The sequence below is a fragment of the Girardinichthys multiradiatus genome, chromosome 1 (genome assembly GCF_021462225.1).
Source record: "Girardinichthys multiradiatus isolate DD_20200921_A chromosome 1, DD_fGirMul_XY1, whole genome shotgun sequence".
In the NCBI taxonomy this organism is placed as follows: Eukaryota; Metazoa; Chordata; class Actinopteri; order Cyprinodontiformes; family Goodeidae; genus Girardinichthys; species Girardinichthys multiradiatus.
Window position 1 is genome coordinate 7,999,234 of NC_061794.1, and position 26,841 is coordinate 8,026,074.

Below are 26,841 nucleotides of genomic sequence, written 5' to 3' on the forward strand. Positions count from 1 at the left end.
CTTTCTAAAACCTCCTTTCCCAGTGTTCCGAGTAATCTTCCATTTAGTCAGACCAAATTTAAATAAGAGTATGGTTACAGGACTTGTCAGTGAAACAACCCCTTCCCTCTGCATAACTGAAGCTAACATGCCGTTAGCTGTCTGTGTCTATGGGGCTCAGCACTGCCCCACTGTTCTCCCCATGCATGTGTGGGTTCTCACCGGGTACTGCAGCTTCCTCCTGCAGTCCACAGACTGTTAGGTTAATTGGTTTCTTTAAACTGCCCTTAGGTGTGACTGAGTATTTGTCCTGTGTGTGTCTGTGTTGCCCTGCGATGGACTGGCGACCTGTCCAGGGTGTACCCCACCTCTCGCCCATAGACTGCTGGAGATTGGCACCAGCTTCCTGGCGACCCACTATGAAAGAAGCAGTTGAAAATGACTGATGACTGAGATGACATTCATTAATTATATTGGACAGACTGTGTAACACCAATATGTTTAGTACATGTGTAATCCAGCATACATGTTAGCGATATAAAGAGAGACAGCAATGGGCATATGCCAACTGCCTGTATCAGTCAGGGAGTGTGACACAGCGGCATCAGTGGTGAGGCACACCTATTCACTGCCTCAACTTGCTTTTCTCCTATGTATTTGAATCAAGCATAAATTTAGCAATTTTGACTATAAAAATGTTAAAATCATAGATAAAACAAATACTTAGAACAGTTAAAAGGACACATTGATTTTGTCTTATCATTGCCATGATTTTACTTCTCATGATGACTGGTGAGGTATTGTCTCACCTGCCTCCCCTGACTGCACGTTACTGTCCAGGAGTTCACAAAGCAATCCGGAACAACATCCAAGGCCAGTTCACACTTTCATATTTTTCTGCCTAAATGTGACCCATTTCCAATGTTCATGGCTGTCTGAACCATTGATATATACTAATGGATTATTAGCTGCTATAGATAGTGATGTGCGCATGCAGGCACCATTGCTATGCATTGATGTATGTCAACAAAACCATGGTGTTCCGAGGCGGGATGAGCTTGTATCTGCAATAAAAACGGTCATTGCGCCCTTATTTCTTATCCAATTTGAATTAAATATGTCTCAAATATGTACTCTTAAACATAAATTTATAAGCAGTGTGAGAACTATGCATTATAGTGTGGACAGGTATACTTACTGTGCTATAAAGATCCTCATGCTATCAATTGATTTTTAACAGCTCAAGCTGCATAGCTGTGATTATTGTGTCACAATTTGTAAACTGATACCTTAAAACAGGGTTCATGTGACTCTTGTCACCTAGGCTTAGGGGTGGACTGGCTATCGGGAGCACCGGCCTGGCCTGGCCATCGGGCACGACCAAAGGCTCGGTTCGGGTCACACTTGATTTTTTTACTTTAACAATCATTGCCGTTCGTGTGGCTCACTTAGGTATCTGACTCGCTTGTTGGACCACTTGTTTGCTGAATATTGGACCATTTGCACGTTGCTGGACGCTACCAGACCGTCCGGCATTTTGTATCCCAGGACAGTCCGTTACTACAAATCCCAGCGGCCACAACGGCTGACATGACGGGGCGTCCCAAGTCTGACGTCATGGGAAAGCATAAATGAAGGTGGCCCCCTTTAAAGCTTTTCACGTTGGATACCGGACCAACATCTGAAGCATCTCTCTCTGGAGAAGAAGAGGTCCCACGTGGATTCTTCATTTATTCTAATTCGTTGGCCAACGAAAAATTCATGAAAGAGGTTTCTGGAATGAGAAGGCCAGACATTTCACTTTGCCAATCGAAGACCTGAGTTTAATACGTAACCAAAAACCACGGAGTTTCAAGGAGATGCAACTTTCCCTCCTTGCGTGATACTAGTCGACTGCTGACGGTCAGATCATATTTTTTCCTTTTCGCCAAGGAGGCCAAATGACGGAGATTGACCACTTTCTTGGAGTATCCGCGGACGCGTGGAACTCGAAGATTGTGCTTTTACTGTGTGAACACCTGAGAGCAGGCGTGCTGTGAAACTGGACTGCTATAATAACCTTATGGTGAAAATCAACCATTTTCATTGTCTTCAACTTTTCCTGCTTACTGGCTTGCCGCCAAAAGTTTTATTATCCTGTGTCCTCGGGGTTTACAACCTTGCTGGGGGGAAGGTTTACGACTGTGCATCTCACTGAGCTACACTTTCTGGCAGGCTGCGCTCCCAAAGCTTTGTTCAACACCATATTCCATTGTCATATTATCACTTTTGACATAACTGCTGGTTGATTCCATACGCACCCACTGCTGTTTTGCTTTATTTTGTTTAGTTAGATATTTTACCCTTCTGTGTAGAACTTTGCATGTTTGATTAGGTGAAGATCATTGAATCGGAATAGCGAAGTGGATCAGGCGGTTGATCAGGCGGTTGATTCAATAAAGATTCACGTAGATAAAGAGAAGTTGTTTGTGTTTATTTTGTGCAAGAGTGATTTGTCAGTCAAAATAAGGTTAAAGTTCCCCACGTTTCAGAAATGGTTGATTAAACAGTGACATCTCTGGTAATAGTTATCAATTATTACTGAGTATTTAACGGTTGTAATTATCAAAGGCGTTGAGCCACAATTACAACACCAGAAGACATCTCTGGTTTCAATTCATAAATGAGGATTTTTGGTTAAGAAATAAATTTTCTCAAATTATGATTTTTAATTATAATTATTGACACATATTAATTAATCAATAATCATAATCCCAAAACGCTGAAACTCCCAGACTGAAGACATACACCTCCTTGCCCCATCCTTTCTTTTTCTGAGGCTGTATGTCTCAGCAGTGCAGAAACACACACACCAGGTTACGTGCCCCTTAACCTGTACTGTGGAGCGAGAGAGACAGCAAGAGAGACAGCCATATATCAATGAGAATGGCCCACTTCCGTTTTTTTTTTTTTTACCAATTCAATATTCGTACTGATACGTATTCCATTGTTTTCAAAACCTTCACAATCTGAATGGTCATGTCTCATTTCACGTCATTGTCCTGGCTCCGATGCATCAACACAGACTTCTCTATAGAAGTTGCAGTCACTGCTCTACAAAAGGCCATTGTGGAGCAGTGACTGCTACTACTGCTACTTCTGTAACAATAGTAGCAGTCACTGCTCCACAAAAGGCTGTTGATGTTGGGTTTTTTTTCTGACCTTTCTTCATCATGTTATGATGTAGCCAAAATCTTGTTAGCTGGATTTGCTCAACGACTTTCTATTGATACAGTGATGAAAACATCCATTATTACCTCCATAAACAGTGTGCTGCAGTGTGAAATCTACATTCTCCTTGTTCGTATTGGGGCTGCTTCGGGCTTGTGAACTGTTGAGACTGAAGTCTGATGGCAGTCTCATTTAATTAGTAGTTTGAATGACCACACAGAAATCAGATCAGATTTCAGCAAAAAAATCAAAATTGAGCATCAAGACCTGCTGTGCTATGTTACCCTAAACCACTTAAGCCCTCACTTACCATAGTTAAGGTCTGTAGTAAGGATTTAACAATAAGGAAGAGACTGGGCAAAAATAGCATCCACTGGAGAACACTAAGGCCAAAAACCACTGCTGATCAAGAAAAAAAATAAAAAACACAAACAATGTTTCACATTTGCCCAAAAAAAAAAAAAACATCTTGATGATCACAAAGACCTTTGTAAAAACATTCTATGGACTGACGAGACAAAAGTGGAACCTTTTCTGTCCTGTTACATCTTGTGTAAATTAACACTATTTTAGCAAAAGACGGTTATACCAACAGTCCAACATGGTGATGGGATTACTTGCTGTTTTGTCTGAAAACAATAATTACTCTTTAGAAAAAAGTCTTGAAAGGAGAATGTCCAGCCATCAGTTCATGACCTTAAGCTCAACCACACCCCAGCAATGCAGCAGGTAAATCATCCCAAGCACACCAGCAAGTCCAGAATGAAGGTTTTTGCACCAAGGGGTGCACCACCATTTTACATTAAGGGGGGCGATTCATTTTTCACATAGGGCCTGGCTGGTTTGGATAGTTTTTCTTCCCTAATAATGAAATCATAATTTGGAAACTGCATTTGGTATTTGGTCAGGTTATCTTTGTATTGATATTGTTATTTGTTTGATGATCTGAAGCATTTAAGCTGACAGAACAGCAAAAACAGGAAAATCTGTAAAGGACAGCATACTTGTTTACAGCACTGAATATGTCTGTAAGCCTCTAAAGCTATGCTATAAAAAATTGTGTTTTATAATTCTTTCTCCTCGTCCAGGTGGTCGTCAGGGAAAGATGCCAGTGACAGCACTGGAGGCTTTCGACCTGGAGATGAAGAACTGGACTCGGTACCCCTGCATTCCCAGCCGGAGGGCTTTCTCCTGCTGCGCTGCGAATGAGCGAAGCCTGTTCAGCCTGGGTGGGCTCCAGCAGCCGGGACCTCATAATTTCTACTCCCGACCTCACTTTGTCAGCACCATGGAGGAGTTTGATCTGGATCAAGGTATGTAGTTTTTGAACTGTATGTCCTGGCATTAAGGTACTATTTTGTTTTTATTATATTATGCTCATCAGGGGCATTTGTAGGGTCTCAAAACATTGGGGGTTTTAGCCCAAATCCAAAATATTTAGATTTAAATAAGACAATTTATAGGTCATTTAAAATTAAAATAATATAGGACATATTGTACCAGTTCTCTGTTTCTGCTGGTTTTAGACTGAATGTAAATTATTGTAAATTAAACAATAAGGTTTGCAATAATTTCACTTTTTACTTTTGTTAGAAGCTGAATGAAGGACAAGGAGAAACATAGTTTAGGCCTGATGAAAAACCATTTTGCTGAAGCAAATAATGAAACATTTTGAGGTATTTAGAAAAGAGCGTAATCTGAATTTTTGGTGACAAAAGTTTTTCTTAAACTCAGAGATGTTTACTTTGGGCCAGAAAAATGTGCTTCTTTTGTCATCTACATAAATTACCTTTTTAAATGTTACATTCTCATCAAAGTGTAAGGCTCCATTGTCTTTATTCTTTTATTTCAAAAAAGGAAAGTGGAATAAGGTTGATTTTCCTAAATCTTAGTCAAATGGTAAAATCCTAAAACACGTTTATTTTATTATGCCAAGAGCTTTCGAAACATTTTATTAAAATTGTTATTTTATGAACCTGTTCTCTTTTATCACCATCTTTTCAGCCCTTCATTCCACTACTGAAGAAATTTGGCCTGCCAAAAATAATAAAAGAAACATTTTTCAACAGTCTTTTGTTCTGCCCTGAGCATGTGAGGCATTAGTGCAGTTCTTACTATTAAACACTTTGAGAGGAAAGGGTGTTAAGTTGTGGTGTTTAAAATATAGCATAGAGCCTCATCCTGGACCTTATTAGTACTAATATTACAGTTATTAATAACTGTATACATATAGTATGTATGTCTCACCTTCAGTAAAACTGTATCCTTGTTCAATTAGTTCAGTTTAAATAATATTACATGAGTAATTCAGAAAAATACAATAGTTGACAGGCTGCACAGTAGCACAGTTGGTGCCTTGCAGCAAGAAGGTCCTGGGTTCAATTCCTGGCTGGGGTTCTTTCTGCATGGAGTTTGCATGTTCTCCCCATGCATCTGTGGGTTCTTGCCGGGTACTCTGGCTTCCTCCCAAAGACATGCCTGTGAGCCCATAGACTGTTGGAGATAGGCATCTGCAACCCACTATGGAATAAGTGGTAGAAAATGACTGACTGACAATAGTTAACTAATTAATGGTCCACCTGTGATTAATTGCTATGATTTATTTCTTAATTTTCTTGCATCTTTAAAGCCAGAGCTGTATGTTTAGAATCAGCACAGAAAATATGGAAGAGAAGAGGGAGGCTTACTTTTATACTTTCTACTACGTCTTACTGGCACCAGGAGATATTTTCCTGGTTTATTGAGCAACACTTTTCCTGTCTACATGTAGAACTGGACTTAAGATTGGCTGCAGCCATGAGATGTAATGTGTTGATCTGAAGGACCTTTTAATGTGTTCAGCTACGTTAGGATTAAATGCTTTTATTTTGACTGAAGTAAAGAACCAGATACTTTCACATTATGATGCAAATCCAGCTAGTAGCTCACAGAGAAGGTTGCTACTGTTTTCTATCACAGACAGATAATTTAACTTCACCTGTAGCTCAGGTGAAAGTTCCTCATCATGACCCTGATGATGCTCATTAGAGTGAACCTCCACCTCATGTCTTGTTGAGTGAATCAGTAATTAGCTGTAACTTACAATTAGCCCGTTCTGAGTCAGTATTCAGATTTTACCACTATCTTCTCCTGGGTTATAACCGCTCTGCTTCCACCTGTTCCTGAACACACACGCACCAGGCTCCCACTCTCTGGTTGGCTCCACGGTTGCTCTGAAATGAGCCCTGTTTGAGGCGCTCAGTGTAACTTTTCAGGTAATGAAGGAGCATGGTCGACCTGGAGTAAACTGCTGTTCTGGACTTCTCCAGAATCGAGTCCGTGTCTGACTGTGTGCGTAGTTGCGCATTCGTGGTGCTGCGAGTGGGCAAATAACTATTTTTTGTCTTTTCCTTTTAACTCATTGTCAGGTTAGGTGGAGCGGAAAGTGATTATATGGAACACAATTTAAAACGTCTGATTGTTTTTAAATAAACTGAACTGAAATAAGAAAACAATGAGACTACCAAAAGAACATAAAACAGGGAGGAATCAGATCTATAAGGAAATACAAACTAAAACATCTCACATAGGAATCCAGGGAAGGAACAAAAACCTAAACAGTCAGTCAGTCAGTCATTCTCTACCGCTTATTTCACAGTGGGTCGCAGGGAAGCTGGTGCCTATCTCCAGCAGTCTATGGGTGAGAGGCGGGGTACACCCTGGACAAGTCGCCAGTCCATCGCAGGGCAACACACAAACAACCATGCACACACTCATTCATACACCTAAGGGCAATTTAGAGAGACCAATTAACCTAACAGGCATATCTTTGGACTGGCAAAAACCTAAACACCAAAATGAATCTAATAAACCTGAATGAACTGAAATAATGGCAGTGCAGAGTAAACAGATCTCAAAACTCAAAACCCCAAACACAGGCAGATTCTGACATAGACAGATTATAAACTATTTCTTTAGCGATGACCTCATACTTCTGAGGCAACAACTCATGGGACTTTAGCTACTTTTCTAACTTCCTGTAGCAGCTAGCCTTACTGCAGTGCTAATGTTAACATATATTTAAAAAGGATTAACAAAAGGAGACTGTTTAGCTGGTGTTATTTCATCCCTTTTTACAGCGCTAATGCTAGCAACAATATAGTTCATGTTTGCAAACGTGTATGAAACGTTCTTTGCTGGTGCTGCAAACGTTTCTATTGAGTTAAGCTAGATCTTCTTCACCCTCAACAATTTGGGGGGTTATAGCCCAAGGAATCCACTGGGTTGTATGATTGTTAGTCAATAGAATTTCAAATTTATTTAGGGACATCTTCTAAATTAACATTGTCACTTCCTCTGTTTTTTGATCGGCTAAATTTCTGTTATAAAACTTGGGCCGGACCCTAAACTGTAGAGAATAGATAATATGCACTTTATTAGGTACATATCAATAGTGCCAGGTTAAACCCCTTTTAACCTTCAGAACTGCCTTAATTTGTTTTCAGGGAAAAGAGTCAACAAAGTGTTGAAACATTCCTCGGATGTACTCGTGCTCTTACTCGTACTCGTAGTCCCTCCAAAGGGAGCCAACAAATGCAACCTACTTTTCCCCAGATATGAAGGATGGGTCCAGTGTATTCTTCGTGGCCTACCTTATCCCATGGTTCATTGCGGATCAAAGCAGATTCTTGAAATGGAAGAAATAATAGCAGAGGAGAGAGAAAAGCTGTTTATAAAGTTGGATATATTACGCTTTCTGTGGAACATGAATACCTTTTACAATGTTTTCAGGTGAGAATTTAGTTGTGTAAACCTGAAATATCTGCTCCATTTAACTAGATATCACATGATTGCAAAGGTGCTGCGGCATGTTCGGAAATGTCCTCACCCGCTGAGCTAACAGCCGGCTCGCCTCACCAGCTGTCAGTTGACCGGGCGGCTGAGGCTCGCTATACCGGGTGAAAACGCCTGACTCCCAGCACATCGTTTTCAAACTCCCGTTGAGTTTCCCCAATGAGTGGAAGTTAAACACAGCTATAATTCAGTCAGATGATACTCGTACTTATACTCGTACTCGTCATCTTCCGCTTATCCGGGACCGGGTCGCGGGGGCAGCAGACTCAGCAGAGATACCCAGACGTCCCTCTCCCCAGACACCTCCTCCAGCTCCTCCGGGTGGAACCCAAGGTGTTCCCAGGCCAGCCGAGAGACATAGTCCCTCCAGCGTGTCCTGGGTTGTCCCCTGGGCCCCCTCCCGGGGGGACGTGCATGGAACACCTCCCGAGGAAGGCGTCCAGGAGGCATCCAGTATAGATGCCCGAGCCACCTCAACTGGCTGCTCTCGATGTGGAGGAGCAGCGGCTCTACTCCGAGCCCCTCCCGGATGGCAGAGCTCCTCACCCTATCTCTACAGGAGCGCCCGGCCACCATATGGAAGAAGCTTATTTCAGCCGCTTGTCTCCGGGATCTCGTTCTTTCGGTCATGACCCAAACTTCATGGCCATAGATGAGGGTAGGAACGTAGACCGACCGGTAAATTGAGAGCTTCAGTTTCGGCTCAGCTCTCTCTTCACCACAACGGACCAGCACAGTGCCCCCATTACTGCGGCAGCCGCATCAATCCGTCTGTTGATCTCTCGCTCCATTCTTCCCTCAATCATGAACAATATCCCGAGATACTTGAACTCCTCCACTTGAGGCAGGAACTCCCCTCCAACCTGAAGAGAACAAGCCACCCTTTTCCGGTTGAGTACCATGGCCTTTGACTTGGAGGAGCTGATCCTCATCCCTGCTGCTTCACACTCTGCCTTTGAACCGCCTCAGCGCATGCTGTAGCTCTTGTCTAGAGGGGGCCAGCAGGACCACGTCATCTGCAAAAAGAAGAGACTAAATCCTCTGGTTCCCAAACCAGACCCCCTCCGGCCCTTGGCTGCACCTAGAAATCCTGTCCATAAAAGTTATGAACAGGACCGGTGACAAAGGGCAGCCCTGCCGGAGTCCAACATGCACCGGTAACAGGTCCGACTTAGTGCCGGCAATGCGGACCAAACTCCTTCTCCGCTTGTACAGGGACCGGATGGCCCCTAATAAAGGGCACCCGATTCCATACTCCTGGAGCACCCCCCACAGGGCATCACAAGGGACACAGTCGAATGCTTTCTCTAGGTCCACAAAACACATGTGGACCGGTTGGGCAACTCCCATGAACCCTCGAGTACCCTGTAGAGGGTATAGAGCTGGTCCAGTTTTCCACGGCCGGGACGAAAACCACACTGCTCCTCCCGAAGCCGAGGTTCGACTATTGGCTGGACTCTCCTCTCCAATACCGTGGCCTAGGCCTTACCAGGGAGGCTGAGGAGTGTGATTTTCCTGTAGTTGGAACACACCCTCTGGTCTTATGAAGGGGACCACCTCCCCAGTCTGCCAGTCCAGAGGCCCCGACTGCCACGCAATGTTAAAGAGGCGTGCCAACCATGACAGCCCCACAACATCCAGAGATTTGAGGTACTCAGGGCGGATCTCATCCACCCCCGAAGCCCTGCCACCGTGGAGCTTTTTAACCACCTTGGTGACTTCAACCTGGGTGATGAAAGAGTCCAACCCCGAGTCCCCAGCCTCTGTTTCCACTAGGGAGTGCGTGATGGCAGGATTGAGGAGATCCTTGAAGTACTCCTTCCACCGCCCAATAATGTCCCCAGTCGACGTCAGCAGCCCCCCACCCCCACTGTAAATAGTGTTGGCAAAGCACTGCTTCGCCCTCCTGAGGCGATGGACGGTTTGCCAGAATCGCTTCAAGGCCAACCGGTAGTCCTTCTCCATGGCCTCCCCGAATTCCTCCCAGGCCCGGGTTTTTGCCTCTGCCACAGCCCGGGCCGTGGCACGCTTGGCCTCATGGTACCTGTCAGCCACTTCATGAGGCGGCATTCCTCGGATGTCTTGGCCTAAATTGATGAACATGACACAGTTGCTGGTCAACATTTCTTCAGTCTGTCAGTGTCCCTTCTTGGAGAGCCTGTGTAAACCATTGCCTCAGTTTCCTGTTCTTAGCTGATAGGAGTGACGGCCTGTGTGCTTTCTACCACTGTAGCCCATCTGCCTCAAGGTTTAACATATTGTGCTTTCAGAGATAATAATGTGCATGTCTTGGTTGTAATGAGCTGCTATTGCTTTTCCACAATTTCAAACCTGTCTGCCCATTCTTATTTCACACAACTGCTGCTGCTTGGATATCTTTTTTTGGACCTTTCTCTGTAAACCTGAGAGATTGCTGTCTGTGAAGATCCTAGCAGCTCTATTGAGCCTTTCTGGCACCAAAACCAAGACCACATTCAAAGTAACTAAAGACACTAAGCTGCTGCCATGTGATTGATTGATTTGTGTTTCCAAAGCAAATGGCCAGATAGTGTACATAGTCTGTGTGGTGGACCAGTTTACATTGTGAAGCAGTATCATTTGTTTCAAGTTAAAGCACAGTTTAAAGCCTTGACCTAAAAAAGGAGAACAAAGTTTTACACATGATCAGTAGATATGCACCTACTTGATGATGATCAAACATTTAAATTAGCAGTTAATTTAAGTTACGCAGTTTTTTTCCTGTTTACTTTCTATAAATCACTTTCTGTAGGGTGTATAGAATTTTAGGTGAAGCAAAAGTAATAAGTCTGTTAAACAATTCATTTTCTAATTACATTTGTAAGAGGTGAGATGTTGTCATTGTGATAACTAATGTACAAAGGACAATTAAAACCACACAAGTTTGACCAAAGTGCTGCATATTAAGATGATGTAAATCAAAAAATTTACAAACTTATAATAAAACAAAATAACAAGAAGGTAAAAAAAAAAAAATATATATATATATATATATAAACATCAGACTCCATTAAAAATGATGAAAATAAAAAGGATTTTTAGAACCTATTTTAAGCGGTCCTGTGTTTTCATTAGTAAGTTGTTCTATAGAGTAAGTCTGGCGCACAGTCAAGACACTCCTGTGCTTGTGTTTGCAAGAACATCTGGTTATCAGACCTAAGGGCTCTTGGTGGAGGATGGCGGACTAAAAAAATACTTTAAATAAACAGGACCCAGCCCAAGTAGGGCTTCACAAACAATCAGTAAAATCTTAAAATCTCTCCTGTAGCAGACAGGAAATGAGTGGAGTGGGGCTAAAACTGGAATTGTACCTTTTCTCACACCTCTCATCAGTCAGACAGCAGCATTTTGTACTAGATGCAAGCGATCAAGGAACGTCTTCTGTTAAAGCCCAAATCAGTCCAAAAAATCAATGCGTGGCTTTCTGGCTGTTTTCGATGATGCTGATTCATTCATTCCATCATGGAAATAATTTTGTCTGCTTTGCTCTCATGAGAATAACTCCCAGGACAATGGCTTTGACTGTTTGTTCCTATGCTGAGGAATATAAGGATTCCTGATCAGTAGTGACTGAATGAGGTAAACGTGCCTTTGATGGGGCTATAGTTATTAGTCTTTCTTTTATTTAGAGTTCATTTACAATGAAAAACTGGAGCAACTGGTACAACTGGATTCTGCTTTTTGTGCTAGCATTACATATTCTCCAAAGCCCATTTCAAGCACCTTCAAAACAGAGCTGCTGCGCTCTCATATATAATAATAGTCTGTAATTATATATGATAAAAACAACAAAAATCAGACTCCTGGTGTTTCACAGGTTTTTAGCGGCACTGATGAATGCTATAATCTTTTCATAGAGTCTAATCACGCTCCTATTCATCTGATGCATATAAAATTTATTTTAAAGGATTAGTTTTATGGTTCAGTCTTCTTGCATCTCAACAAGTGGTCGATTGGTTTAATCCATTATTTTTTTTGTGTGGTGGCAGTATGCAAGAAAACTGCTTCTTATGAAGACATTGTTTCTGCAGAAGGCCTATAATAATTGTTAAACATGATAAAGTGTCATAGATACACTAAAGATTTACAGGGGTTGGACAATGAAACTAAAACACCTGTCATTTTAGTGTGGGAGGCTTTATGGCTAAATTGGACCAGCCTGGTAGCCAGTCTTCATTGATTACACATTGCACCAGTAAGAGCAAAGTGTGAAGGTTCAATTAGCAGGGTAAGAGCACAGTTTTGCTCAAAATATTGAAATGCACACAATATTATGGGTGACATACCAGAGTTCAAAAGAGGACAAATTGTTGGTGCACGTCTTGCTGGCGCATCTGTGACCAAGACAGCAAGTCTTTGTGATGTATCAAGAGCCACGGTATCCAGGGTAATGTCAGCATACCACCAAGAAGGACAAACCACATCCAACAGGATTAACTGTGGACGCAAGAGGAAGCTGTCTGAAAGGGATGTTTGGGTGATAACCCGGATTGTATCCAAAAAATATAAAACCACGGCTGCCCAAATCATGGTAGAATTAAATGTGCACTTCAACTCTCCTGTTTCCACCAGAACTGTCCGTTGGGAGCTCCACAGAGTCAATATACACGGCCGGGCTGCTATAGCCAAACCTTTGGTCACTCATGCCAATGCCAAACGTCGGTTTCAATGGTGCAAGGAGCGCAAATCTTGGGCTGTGGACAATGTGAAACATGTATTGTTCTCTGATGAGTCCACCTTTACTGTTTTCCCCACATCCGGGAGAGTTACGGTGTGGAGATGTCACATTAATATTTGTTGTCGGACCAAAGTGCAGGTAAGAGCTGGGCAGCCGCATGTTGAGTGATTTTCAGCTTTATTCAGAGGTATCGAAACGTAACATAAATCACTGCAGGAACATGAAACACATGGCAGTCAAGGATAGAGACCCGAGTTGAGAGACGAGGAACCAGCAATCAACACATGAAACAGACTAACTAATATACTAAGGGAATACAAAGGGCAGTTAATCAAAAGGAAGAGGGAACAGGTGAGACATGGAGGCAGGGAGACAGAAGGAACAGGTGAAACTAATGCATTGACTAAACATGGGCGTAGGGATTAATTAATAAAAAGACACAAACCAAAAACCACAAAGAAAGTCCAAAATATCACACCGTGAAAGGAGAAGCCCCAAAGAAGCATACCACCCAGACTGTTGCATGCCCAGAGTAAAGCATGGGGGTGGATCAGTGATGGTTTGGGCTGCCATATCTTGGCATTTCCTTGGCCTAATACTTGTGCTAGATGGGCGCGTCACTGCCAAGGACAACCGAACCATTCTCGAGGACCATGTGCATCCAATAGTTCAAACATTGTATCCTGAAGGCGGTGCCGTGTATCAGGATGACAATGCACCAATACACACAGCAAGACTGGTGAAAGTGAGGTTAAACATCTCCCATGGCCTGCACAGTCACCAGATCTAAATATTATTCAGCCATTTTGGGGTATTTTGGAGGAGCGAGTCAGGAAACGTTTTCCTCCACCAGTATCACGTAGTGACCTGGCCACTATCCTGCAAGAAGAATGGCTTAAAATCCCTCTGACCACTGTACAGAGCTTGTATATGTCAATCTCAAGATGAATTGATGCTGTATTGGCTGCAAATGGAGACCCTACACCATACTAATAAATTATTGTGGTGTAAAACCAGGTGTTTCAGTATCATTGCCCAACCCCTGTATGCCTAATCCTTCCACCCAGAAAAAAATGTCAAGTATGTTGTTAACGCCCATAGTGAGTGTATGTAAACGTCTGACAAACACTGCACTTTTTTAAGCTGCATTCACAATGTTTCTTATCTTCCTATGTATGCTGGTGTTTTGAAATACACATAACACGTGAGTCTAAACATAAATAAATGAAAGGGATTTTATGAAACATTGAGTCCTGTCATATCTTTTAAGTATTTGTCACTGTTGATGCCCCCACGTTCTGCATAATTTATGTATGGATCAGTAGGGTTCATAGTGTTCTGATGGGTCAAGAGTGGTTAGGTTACTTTTCCATGACATTGTTGTCTCTCTTATTTGTTTCTATGAATTGATCTGCTGACCATCTTAGAATGACATTTATATGCTCCAAGTGGTCAGATGAATTATTTAGACATTAAGTGATGCAATTTCATTTTGAGTTTTATGTATATAGCATGCTAAGGTGAGTGAGGCATCTACATAGCATAATGTGAGAATAAATTATATTATTGGGCCATTGTTGTGACCTTTAACTCACAATTGCATTGCATGTATGGTTCTATGCTATGCATACTTGATATAGGAGGCCAGTGGCATTATTGTTGTGGAATTTCTTGTCATGTTTAAAGACTCCATGGAAGGGATTATCTTTTAGATTCACAAATATAGCTGTGAGGTAACGGATTCCAATGGCTTCCAAATGAAAGACTGATGCACAATAGTGTAACAGGGGTACTGGTTAAATCAAGTGATGACCTTTGTTGGGTAGGCCATAAAAGCTTATTCAAGTATTTTTGACCTTAAGTATTTTACATCCAATGATGCTCCTTACTTGTGCACTTTGTGTGATCTTTAGCTTCAATTCTTTTCTTATAAGGTGCATTTCATTTCTTTGTGAATCCCCTTTGTTGTTTGGGATTTACTGCTTTTTATCTCTGTCAATCTCTTTTTCATTTATGTTCCTGTAAGTGTTTTCTTGTTGATGTACCGGGGCACCGTTTGCTGTGACTGACATGCTGAGATTATAGATCTTGAAAGCAGAGGCACCACAGATAAAAATATAAAGAGGTTAGCCATCAAAGCAACATTCACAACTGCAGTTTCCTACTCATATGAAAACTGCAGCAACACAGAGCAGAAAGTAACTAAACATGCTCAGCTCAGTTTCATGTTTGATTTAGTGAGGGAAATTTGGTGACTCACAGCCATGTTTGTGAATCTAAAAGATAATGTGTGATTAGTTTCTTTAATAGAGGTTATAACCCTGGAAGCCAGTGCAAATACTCAGCAGGTTTATTACCTGTTCATTCTCTATATTTACTGAAAAGTTTAAATCACTGATTTGCATTTAATATCTTCTACATCAGCAGTCAGTGCTGCAGTGAAACACATAGTCAAGCGAGGTTAATGGATGTTCTGGTGCTGACTGTCAGTGAGTCATTTCTGGGCAGAAAATATAGTATCATTTACTAAAAGCTAAAAAAAAAGATACAGCAACACTTTCATAAATTATAAAAACTGATTTTAGACTTTGATAAGCTTTATTTTGGATGATCAAACATGCAAGCATCATAAATATAAAAGGTTGACATGTTTGATAATTAGTAAAGTCCATTCAAATCCATGTAGATTTGCAAAGGAAGACCCTGAAAGGATGAAGTTGAAGCCTATTCGGGTATTCAACCAAGCTGGGTAAGAATCAGAGGTATAACTAGAAGCTGGATGGTATTAAAAGCACAGACGAAATCAAAGAACATTATCCTCATAGTGCTTCAAGGCTTCTCCAGGTGGTCAAAGCTTGGTACAGGAGGTAGATGATGGCATCATCCACCTCGATACCAGGCTGGTAGGCATGCTTAAAAGGAATCTAACAAAGTCCTCACCAGGGGGCGAAGATGGTTGAGGACCAACCTCTCGAGGGTCTTCATCAGATAAGAGGTCAATGCTACCAGCCTGTAGCTGCTGAGGTCCTTTGGATCTTTGTTCTTTGGCACTCACACAGGAGGTCTTCCACAGCTGTGGTACTTTCTCCATCTTGGTGGGTGGGTGATGAAACACAAACTTCATAAGGTTTACCATCTCAAACTACTTTTTTCTCAAAATGATCTACTAAACCATTAAGATTTGCTCACTTGCCACCTTCAGTGTCAGTGGAATAGATATCTCAGAGTTTTGCTTTTCTGTTCTTGTATTTACTCATAGTTTAAGGAAATTGGATTTTCGTACTCATTTCTACTACTAATGGCATTTTTTATGACCTTCTGCATCTTCTGTGCTGACATCAATAACCAGACAAATAGCTCAGCTGCTGTTAATGCTTTTTTTAATTTTAGCACCTGTCGATTAGGAACGGGATGCCGAGCTGAAGTCGATAAAACAAACAAATCCAGAGGAGCCATCAGTGGATGTTCTGCTCTCATTTGTCTCTCTCAATTGCTGCCACTTCCTCACCACCACTACCTTTTTCAATCACCTCCCCTTTGTTAGTTGATGCAGAATATAAGCTATATTAACCAAAGTGGTTGTACTTGTTTAGGAGCTGAAAATGTGAAAGTGAAATGCAGCAGGTAAACACAGTTACTTATCTTACATGTTTTAGTGACCATGCACCATGGTTGCAACCATGCAACACTGCAGATGTATCTGTTCCCAAACTGACTGACTGGGAGGTAATATATTCATGCATATTAATCTGGTATTCCAACTGACAGGTGCTGCAAACTACTATAATTATGTGAAGTATGAAGCTGTTTCACTGCTAAAGATGTTAACTAAGATGATGATTAAAGGATCAGCTTGCTTTTCAGACTATTATCTAGTTGGACATGCTGTCACATGAAGCCTATAAATAGACCCTTGGGAGTGCTGGTGATGACTGTGTGTGCTTTTATTTGTGTGTGTAGATTTTCCTATTTATGTGCCTATTTATCTTGTGTTGAGAGGATGAGAGCAGTGCTGGGATGATGTGTGGAAATGGCAAGGAGGAATAGTGAAATATAAAATTATACTGAAATGATGGCAGAAAGCTTCCTCAGTCATTGCAGCAGAGATTTGCAGCTGAGGCCAAATCCAGCAGAGCATTTCAGGAAGCTAGATGGAGGGAGGAATGGAAATGAAATTCATTATGCAGTGCCATATGCTTTGCTGAAGCCGGTGTCATAATAAGACATGTGCAGAACATGTCATCTTTACTGGAGGATAGGGCCGCACTCCAACATCTCAACAAACACAGACAAAAAAATAATTGTACTGTATAATTTATGGTGAAAAATCTTTTCTAGAACGTGGTCAGTGTTAAAACTGGAACAAGGTAAGAATCAACACCTAACAATAGAAACAACACTTCCAGACAGTCCAGACTATATGCATTTATTAGCTTATGTGTTGGTAATCTACCACAGTTTGTTGCAGCAGTCATAACAATGAACTGAGGTAGTAATCCCAATTAGAGAAATTATATAGTTAAAACAAAAGTCAAAATATCCAACATGTTCATCAAACCTATGTTATAGGGCTAATATGCAGTGCTGTGAAAAAGTGTTTTCTCTCTAACAGATCTGTTCTATTTTTCTCTTTTTGATTTCAGAAAACCTGAGTATATATGAAATGCAGTGCCTACAATAAACCTTTAAAGCACAGTAGACCTCATTTGCCTCAGTTTAGTTCAATTTCATGATTCAACAATAAGAAAGTAACAGGAAAAATAACTCCCATTGGACAGTTCCAGTGGGCTTCACGGTAGCCACTGCTTACCTAAAACTACCTAAGGCCCATCTCACATTCCCTATTAAACATCATATAATGTTCAAAATCACCAGGATTTTTGGAAAGCTACTCTGTGAATTGACAAACTAAAGTAACACTTTTTTTTGGGGGTGTGTGTTTGTAAAATTAACAGTATTTTAGAAAAAGAACATCACACTGGATCTGGACCACCATTATTATTTCTGCATACTGGGCTTTGCAAGTATGCTCCTATTGTAAATGATTCCCAACCGATGTGTGCTTCCTTTCTTTTCAAAGCATAACCCCAGGTGTGATGTTGTTTTAAAAAGTAAGCACAAGTAAAGACGGCAGAAAAAAGGGGGAAGAGTGGTGAAATGTTTGCCGTGTGGGGATGAATTGACACAATGTCAGTATGAAATACCCTGCAGTAGATGGCACCATTTTCTAACTGGATAACTGCTAAGTTATGATCAAAACTGCAAAGGTATGAAATGGGAATGGTGTGAAATGACCAGTACCATTTAGTGAACAAAAAGAATTCTCTAGATGTACATTAGTTTTGATCTTTCTGAAAGGAAATCTTTTCATCATTTTAAGGATAACTTGGAGCTTTGTCAAATCTAATTTGAATCACTGGATTATTACAACCCCTGCTTACATAGTGCCTCATAGCTTTTATCATTTCAATATCCAGCCGGCAGATTTATGTTCAAGTAGAAATATCCTTCCCATACTCTGGATTAGAGATATACTTAACTGTGTTAGGAAGGAAAAGATAGCCTTTCTCACTGTTCTTTGACATAAAACCCACATTTGAACAGAAAACTCAGAACATTTTACTTACTATTTATCAGACTACTTTAGTGTCAACCCAGTCTACTATAGTAGGTTCAGACCTGTCTTGAAGAGTGATCACCCATATTGAACAGAAATGTGTAGTCCTGGGCTTTTTCAATCACAATGTAGCTTTTGTCAACTGTTGTTGTATTATTAATGTTCTCTAAAATTTGGCAAGTTGTATGTTTTATCCATCTAGCATCTATACCTACCTATCCTTGCATGGTTACAGAGGGCTGCTACCTACCTCCAGTGGTTATTTGGTGAGAGGTGGGGTACACACTGAACAGGTCGCCAAGCCCTACAGGACATACAGCCATGCTCGCACACTGGCACTTCTGAAGTCAATTAGGAGAAATCAATTAACTTAAAAGTTATATTATTGGACTGTGGAAGAGGAGCTGGAGAGGTCTTACGAATGCACGAGCAGAACATGCAAACACACAGAAAGACCCCAGGCTGGGCTTTGAACTCAGAAGCTTCTAGCTACAAGGCAATGAGTGCTAACAAGTGTGCCACCGTGGAACCCCTGGTATGCTTTAATTAAACAGAATACTTAAAACAATTATTACAGGCAACTGTGAAGGCTGACTAGACAAGAACAAACTCCAGCCTTTAAGGTAAGCAAAGAGTGAAAAAGACCACAGCATGCACAAAGAACACAAAGAAAGCAAGTTGTTTTTTTAAAAATTAGTCAATTGGTCTAAAGTTTAAACCAATTGTGAGATAAATATTGTAATTTGTGGCTTTAAGATTTTTTTGATTGTTTTTTACATATTTCAGTGCTATACTAAGAACCATTTCAAACTTTTTCAGGGTTATTAAAGGCTTTTATCTGCATCCTTTTAAATTTAAGTAGAAATAAAGTATTTACAGTTTTTGTCTTGAGGTTGAATCACAGTTTGTTGATTGCTATTCATCCACCTGCTTTTTGAGACTTAGCCACTGGTTCAGCTACAAGTAGATTCTTATCCAAAGGTCTAAAATGTTAATGTCCTGATCTATCAGCCACTTCGCCTTTACCTTGTGACAAAGTGCCACTGGAATGCTGGAAAAATACACAGATGCACCAAATTGTTAGTGGAGCTTCCCAAACATTTCTGAAGGTCGTGAGGCCTTCTTCAACGTAAGTGAACCTCTCGTCTTTATGTTTTGAATGAAATTGTATTTAGAGACATTTCAGATCCAATAATCTAAAAGTGTGAAAAATGAATGGGATAACTGAGTGATCATAGCTAGCCATCCACAAGTTATCTTGTGTTCTTTTTTGTACTCGTACTCGTCGTCTTCCGCTTATCCTGGACCGGGTCGCGGGGGCAGCAGGCTCAGCAGTGACACCCAGAGACGTCCCTCTTCCCAGACACCTCCTCCAACTCCTCCGGGTGGAACCCAAGGCGCTCCCAGGCAAGCTGAGAGACATAGTCCCTCCAGCGTGTCCTGGGCTGTCCCTTGGGCCTCCTCCCGGTGGGACGTGCCTGAAACACCTCCCGAGGAAGGCGTCCAGGAGGCATCCAGTATAGATGCCCGAGCCACCTCAACTGGCTCCTCTCGATGTGGAGGAGCAGCGGCTCTACTCCGAGGCCCTCCCGGATGGCAGAGCTCCTCAAACTATCTCTACAGGAGTGCCCGGCCACCCTACAGAGGAAGCTCATTTCAGCCGCTTGTATCCGGGATCTCGTTCTTTTGGTCATGACCCAAAGTTCATGGCCATAGATGAGGGTAGGAATGTAGACCGACCGGTAAATTGAGAACTTCGCCTTTCGGCTCAGCTCTCTCTTCACCACAACGGACCGGCACAGCGCCCGCATTACTGCGGCAGCATCTCCGATCCGTCTGTCGATCTCCTGCTCCATTCTTCCCTCACTTGTGAACAAGACCCCGAGATACTTAAACTCCTCCACTTGAGGCAGGAACTCCCCTCCAAACTGAAGAGGACAAGCCACCCTTTTCTGGTCGAGAACCATGGCCTCGGACTTGGAGGAGCTGAGCCTCATCCCAGCCGCTTCACACTCGGCTTTGAACCGCACCAGCGCATGCTGTAGGTCTTGGCTAGAGGGGGCCAGCAGGAACACGTCATATGCAAAAATAAGAGACGAAATCCTCTGGTCCCCAAACCAGACCCCCTCTGGCCCTCTGTTGCACCTAGAAATCCTGTCCATAAAAGTTATGAACAGGACCGGTGACAAAGGGCAGCCATGCCGGAGTCCAACATGCACCGGGAACAGGTCCGACTTAGTGCTGGCAATGCGAACCAGACTTCTGCTCCGCTTGTACAGAGATCTGATGGCCCCTAATAAAGGGCCCCCGACTCCATACTCCTTGAGCACCGCCCACAGGGCATCATGAGGGAAACAGTTGAATGCTTTCTCCAGGTCCACAAAACACATGTAGACCGGTTGGGCAAACTCCCATGAACCCTCGAGTACCCTGTAGGAGGTATAGAGCTGGTCCAGTGTTCCACGGCTGAGACAAAAACCACACTGCTCCTCCTGAAGCCGAGGTTCAACTATCGGCCGGACACTCCTCTCCAATACCCTGGCGTAGGCCTTACCAGGGAGGCTGAGGAGTGTGATCCCCCTGTAGTTGTGGGGCGTGTCAACCATGACAGCCCCACAACATCCAGAGACTTGAGGTACTCAGGGTGGATCTCATCCACCCCCAAAGCCCTGCCACCGCGGAGCTTTTTAACCACCTTGGTGACTTCCGCCTGGGTGATGAAAAAGTCCAACCCCGAGTCCCCATCCTCTGTTTCCACCAGGGAAAGGTAAAGCTCTGAACAGTTTATTTGCAGGGTGTTTGGGGTCTGCAGAGATTTTAGCAGCTCTTTTTCTGACCCTAGATCTGTATAAGTCCTGGATGGAGGGAAGGTCAGCCCTGATTATTCTCTCTGCATTCCTGATTATTCGTTGCAGTCTGCACCTGTCCTGTTTTGTGGATGAGCCAAACCACACTGAGATGAATGAAGACAGGATAGATTGAACGATGGCCGTGTAGAAGATGACCAGCAGCTCCTGTGGAAGGTTGAAATTCTTGAGTTGCCTCAGGAAGTACAGTCTCTGCTGGGCCTTCTTTTGAACAGTGTCTATGTGTGAAGACCATCTCAGGTCCTCAGAGATAGTGGTTCCTAAGAACCTGAAGTGGTCCACGGCCGATACAGTGTTGTTGAGGATGGTGAGGGTACTCGAAGTACTCCTTCCACCGCCCGATAATGTCCCGTTGAGGTTAGCAGCCTCCCACCCCTACTGTAAACAGTGTTGCCGAAGCACTGCTTCCCCTCCTGAGGTGGCGGATGGTTTGCCAGAATCGCTTCGAGGCCAACCGGTAGTCCTTTTCCATGGCCTCAACGAACTCCTCCCATGCCCGAGTTTTTGCCTCTGCCACCACCCGGGCCACGGTATGCTTGGCCTCACAGTACCCGTCAGCCGCCTCAGCAGCCCCACAAGCCAACCACAGCCGATAGGACTTCTTCAGCTTGACAGCGTCCCTTACTGCCGGTGTCCACCACCGGGTTCGGGGATTGCCGCCGCGACAGGCACCGCAGACCTTACAGCCACAGCTACGGGCAGCAGCATCGACAATAGATGTGGAGAACACGGTCCACTTGCACTCTATGTCTCCAACATCCCCCGGAATCTGGTCAAAGCTCTCCCGGAGGTGGGAGTTGATTACATCCCTGGCTAAGGGCTCCGCCAGACATTCCCAGCAGACCCTCACTATACGCTTGGGCCTGCCAAGTGTGTCCGGCTTTCTCCTCCTCCAGCAGATCCAACTCACCAGCAAGTGGTGATCAGTGAAGAGCTCAGCCCCTCTCTTCACCCGTATGTCCAAAACATGCGGCTGAAGGTTTGATGATACGACAACAAAGTCGATCATTGACTTTCTGGCTAGGGTGTCCTGGTGCCAAGTGCACTGATGGACACCCTTATGTTTGAACATGGTGTTCATTATGGACAATCCGTGACTAGCACAGAAGTCCAGTGACAAAGCACCACTCGGATTCAGATCGGGGAGGCCATTCCTCTCGATCACGCCTCTCCAGGTGTCACTGTCATTTCCCACGTGGGCGTTGAAGTCCCCCAGCAGAATAATGGAGTCCCTGGGAGGGGCACTATCCAGCACCACTGACAGGGACGCCAAGAAGGCCGGGTACGCCGCACTACCGCTCGGCCCGTAGGCCGAAACGACAGTCAGAGACCTGTCCCCAACCCGAAGGCGCAGGGATGTGACCCTCTCATCCACCGGGGTAAACCCCAACAGGAGATGGTTGAGCTGGGGGGCAACAAGCAAACCCACCCCAGCCCACCACCTCTCCCCGTGGGCCACTCCGTGGGTAGAAGAGAGTCCAGCCCCTCTCAAGGAGATGGGTTCTAGAGCCCACGCTGTGTGTGGAGGCGAGCCCGACTATTTCTAGTCAATATCGCTCGACCTCCCGCACAAGCTCAGGCTCCTTCCCCCCCAGCAAAGTGACATTCCACGTCCCTAGAGCTAGCCTAAGCATCTGGGGATTGGGCCGCCGAGGTCTCCACCTTCGTCCGCCACCCAATCCTCTTTACAGCAGTCCCTCACGGTTCCCCCTGCAGGTGGTACTGGGCAATGGCCTCGTGGCTCTTGTTCGGGCTTGGCCCGGCCGGGTCCCGCGAGGAACAACCCAGCCACAAGGCGCTCTCCGACGAGTCCCGACCCTAGGCCTGGCTCCAGGTTGAGACCCCGTCTCCGCCGCACCGTGAGACGTCACGTGCCTCGATTTAATCGTCGTCATGAGGGTTTCTTGAACCGCTCTTTGTCTGACTCGTTACCTAGAGTCTGTTTGCCATGGGACACCCTACCAGGGGCATTTAAGCCCCAGACAACATAGCCTCTAGGATCATTCGAGCACTCAAACTCCTCCACCACGTTAAGGTGGCGGTTCAAGGAGAAGGTTCTTTTTTGTTTGAAACTGTAAAACCCATCTTTACTCATCCTGCAGCGTTTAACATAAATGAAGTCTGTTTCCTCTTTAGTAAAACAATGTTTGAAGTTCTTAGGCTATACAACGTAAAAGTCTTCTTATTTGGACGTCTTCCTTATGTTGATACTGTCCATAAATGCCAAAAAAAATCATTATTCAATTCAAACTTGGGTTAAGTGCCTTTTTATGAGCTGACTTGTAAAAGAGGGATTTCTCCCATCAAACAAAACAAACCAGAAGTACCAAACTAGTTAGGTTCTGTGCAGCAGCTATCACTGAGGTGTGCTGTGCACATTTCTTTGTTTTATTTCAGGTCAAAAAGCTCAGAGCACACAAAACAATTATGAACCTTAGTGATAAATAATCACATTTCCCTTAATGAGAAAACTAAAGAAGGTCAGGGGGATTTCTAACATTAGCTCTGTGCTGTTTAACTTACCATGCACACAGAATGAGTTCATCACCATATGTGTCAGACATTGTGTTCTTAGCTGTGGAAGACATTCATCAAAGCCAGTTATTTCATATTAATTTCAGAACACATTTTGTAGATTTTCTGCCCTGTGGAAACACAGTTGGATGGCACATTTTAGAAACACATCTGAGTGTTTTGGTTTGAAGATGAGCTGAAAGACCAAACAGGCTGGCTAAATGTAAAAGTTACAGAAGATAAACTGAAGGGAGATGATTTGAAATAAAAACTCCCACATAGGAAGCAGACGAAAGCACACCAACATCAAAAGTACAGAGCTGATAGGAGTTCAGACTCTTTCCTACCACCCTTTCAATCAACAAACATGTGAACACACTGACAGGCTGATGGGGTGCAGTCTCATAATAATGGTTGTGTCTCACAGAGTGACGTCAGAGTGACATCAAGCACCATGCACACTTTGTGAAGAAGGGCTTGACATACTTTAAACTTTTCATATTTTTCATGTTACAACCACCAAGTTTAGTGTATTTTATTGGGATTTTATGTGATGGACCAACTCAATGTAGCTCATAATTATGTTGTGTCTTTCAAACAATTTACAATTAAAAATCTAAAAAGTGTACCGTGTGATCAGCCCACTTTACTCTCATGCACCTAAATACAATGCATTGCAGCAATCAGTTACCTACTTACTAGAGCCACCTTACCTGTTATTTGAAAGCCTCAAAGGTTTGAGAGAGAACATTAGCAAACAAACATGAAGAACAAGGAACACAGCAAACAAGGCAGGAGGAAGTTGTGGAGTGGTTTAAAGCAGGGTTAGGTTCAATCCATCATCTGAAAATGGGAAAAGCATGGCCCAGCTGTAAATCTACCAAGACTTGCCGTCCATCTAAATAAACACAACAGACAAGGAGAACAATGATCATACAAGCAGCCAAGACATTTCAAAGCGTGGTATCTCTAGAGGAGCTGCAGAGATCTAAAGCACAGGGAAGAGAAACTGCTGACAGGACATCTGCTAGTTGTTCACTCCACAAATCTGGCCTTTATGGTGCAGGATTCAAAAGAAAGCTATAAAAATGTCCTGCTTTCAGTTCTCCACCCTGAACCCACCACTAATGTGTTGAAACTTGGTAGTGTTCAGCATCATGCTGTGGAGATGCTATTCCCATCATAAAACGATGCAGAGGGTTACTTTCTAACAGGAAAATGATCCCAAACATGCAGCCAAAGCTACAATACTTTAGTTCAAACGGTACTCATAGAATGACCTAAATCCAATTTCATCTCTTCACTGATGCCCTCCTTCCAATCTGACTACGTGTGACCTTTATATTTGAGCTTAAATTTTACAAAGAAGAATAGGTTAGAAGGTCTCTAGATGTGCAAAGCCGGCAAAATCATACACCTTGCAGCAAAAGATATTGACTCAGTGGGACTGAATATAAATGAACGCCACATTTGTACAGTTTTTAACAATTTGGAAACTATGTATTCTTTTCCTTCCACTTTCTAACTATGCTCTAGTTTGTGTTAGTCCATCACATAAAATCTCTGTAACCTACAATGAAGTTTGTAACATGGTTGTAATGTGTCAAAATGTAAAAAAGAATTTTGAGGGATATTAATAATTTTTCAAGGCTCTGTAAATAAAAGGTCAAAAAGAAAATGAGTGTTGGAGCAAACTTTGAAAAGCAAAATAGGTGAGATCATTGTACAGGCCAGAAACAGAAACAGCCTGGCAGCATTTAAAAATTCACCCTGGCTTCAAAAAACAAAAAGCTCCACTTCCATTATTCAGCTCGACCTAATGCTGGTATTATGTTGTGATTGCACTGACTTTTAGTAAAATGTTCCAGGCAGCCTGCTGATTGCATCTCTTTCTATTAAAGTGTTGCCTGCAGAAAAACTACAGTGTGCTGAAATCAGAGAAATTCTTCCACACTAGGGGAGCGGAGGGGTCTGCAGTGATTACTCAAAACCCACCAACTGTTGATGGACTTTTTGAACCACAGACCTGTCTTCCCCTCTCCAAATTGTTTTTGTCATGTTTACATTTCGACTTGAAAGCGCTCTGTCAGTGCTCTGAGATCTTGATGTTTAGATATTGGATAGATTTTTATTATCTTTACTCCTGGTCCCCTGCAGTTTTGAAGGTTTTGCTCTCTTGGAGATGTTTGTCTTCCCAGCGTGTGCTGTTATCGCTCCTTTCGTAACGCACAAAGTAAAGCTGAGAATTGCTGCTTGTCAAAGGCAGAAAAGGTGGGAGCCAGGACGAAATGGGTTAGTCATCGTAACTGGAGACATTTCTGCAGTTTTATAATACGTGATCTATGAGCCATAAATCACAGAAGTGTTTGAGTTTATGAGAAACAGCCAGTTAGACCACCAACATACAACTTTTACTTCTGTTCAAATAAAAACACAAGAGAAAATTTTCATATTATTAGGGCTAAAATGTAGTGGCGTCACAGATGCTTTCCATCCAATGTTACAGTCTGAGCTGTTTTGCAAAGAAAAATGGTCAGAAACTTCAGGTACTACATGTGCAAAGCCGGATAAACCATGTGACTCATTCGCCGTTTTGTTTAGCACACACAGTATGCTAACTGCAACGCATCAAATGTGCAGTGATGGTGAGATAAAATTCATTGGGAATGGCTGTCCATGCACTGCATTTTAGAGCTGTCCTACTTGCAACCTTTTATGCCGTGACTTTGTCTTTGCATTGTAGTGACATTACTTTCTTGATGGCAGGATTTGATCAGCTGTTCTTCCTCTATCTGTAGGTGGAGGTGTGTAACATCTTTCCTCACATTTGTCATGTCTCAGAATATTTCACGTTAGTTTTACATACCCTGCATGGGGTATGGCTCTTGTCCAACTAATGTTCCCTTTCTTGCAGAGGGGGCTGACCATATCCATGTCACTTTACACTCGTTATGTGTTGACCATAAACTTAGCTGGATTTGAGTTCTACCTTTTGGACTGATCCAAATGAAGTAAATAATTAACATCAATATAATTGAGTTTTAATATCTGCATTTGATTTGATTCAGAATTTTTAATTTCTGCATCTTGATCTATGAAAACATGTATCTCTCCCCCAACCATAC

General features: G+C 42.9%; 1 protein-coding gene across 1 annotated transcript in view; it reads left to right on the plus strand.

The window, feature by feature from the left end:
* klhdc8b (kelch domain containing 8B) overlaps positions 1 to 26,841 on the plus strand; it is a 101,132-nt gene that overhangs the window by 22,385 nt on the left and 51,906 nt on the right. The window contains exon 2 of the mRNA XM_047363998.1: positions 4,278 to 4,502. Coding sequence (XP_047219954.1) covers positions 4,278 to 4,502 — 225 coding nt within the window. The remainder of the gene's footprint in view (positions 1 to 4,277; positions 4,503 to 26,841) is intronic.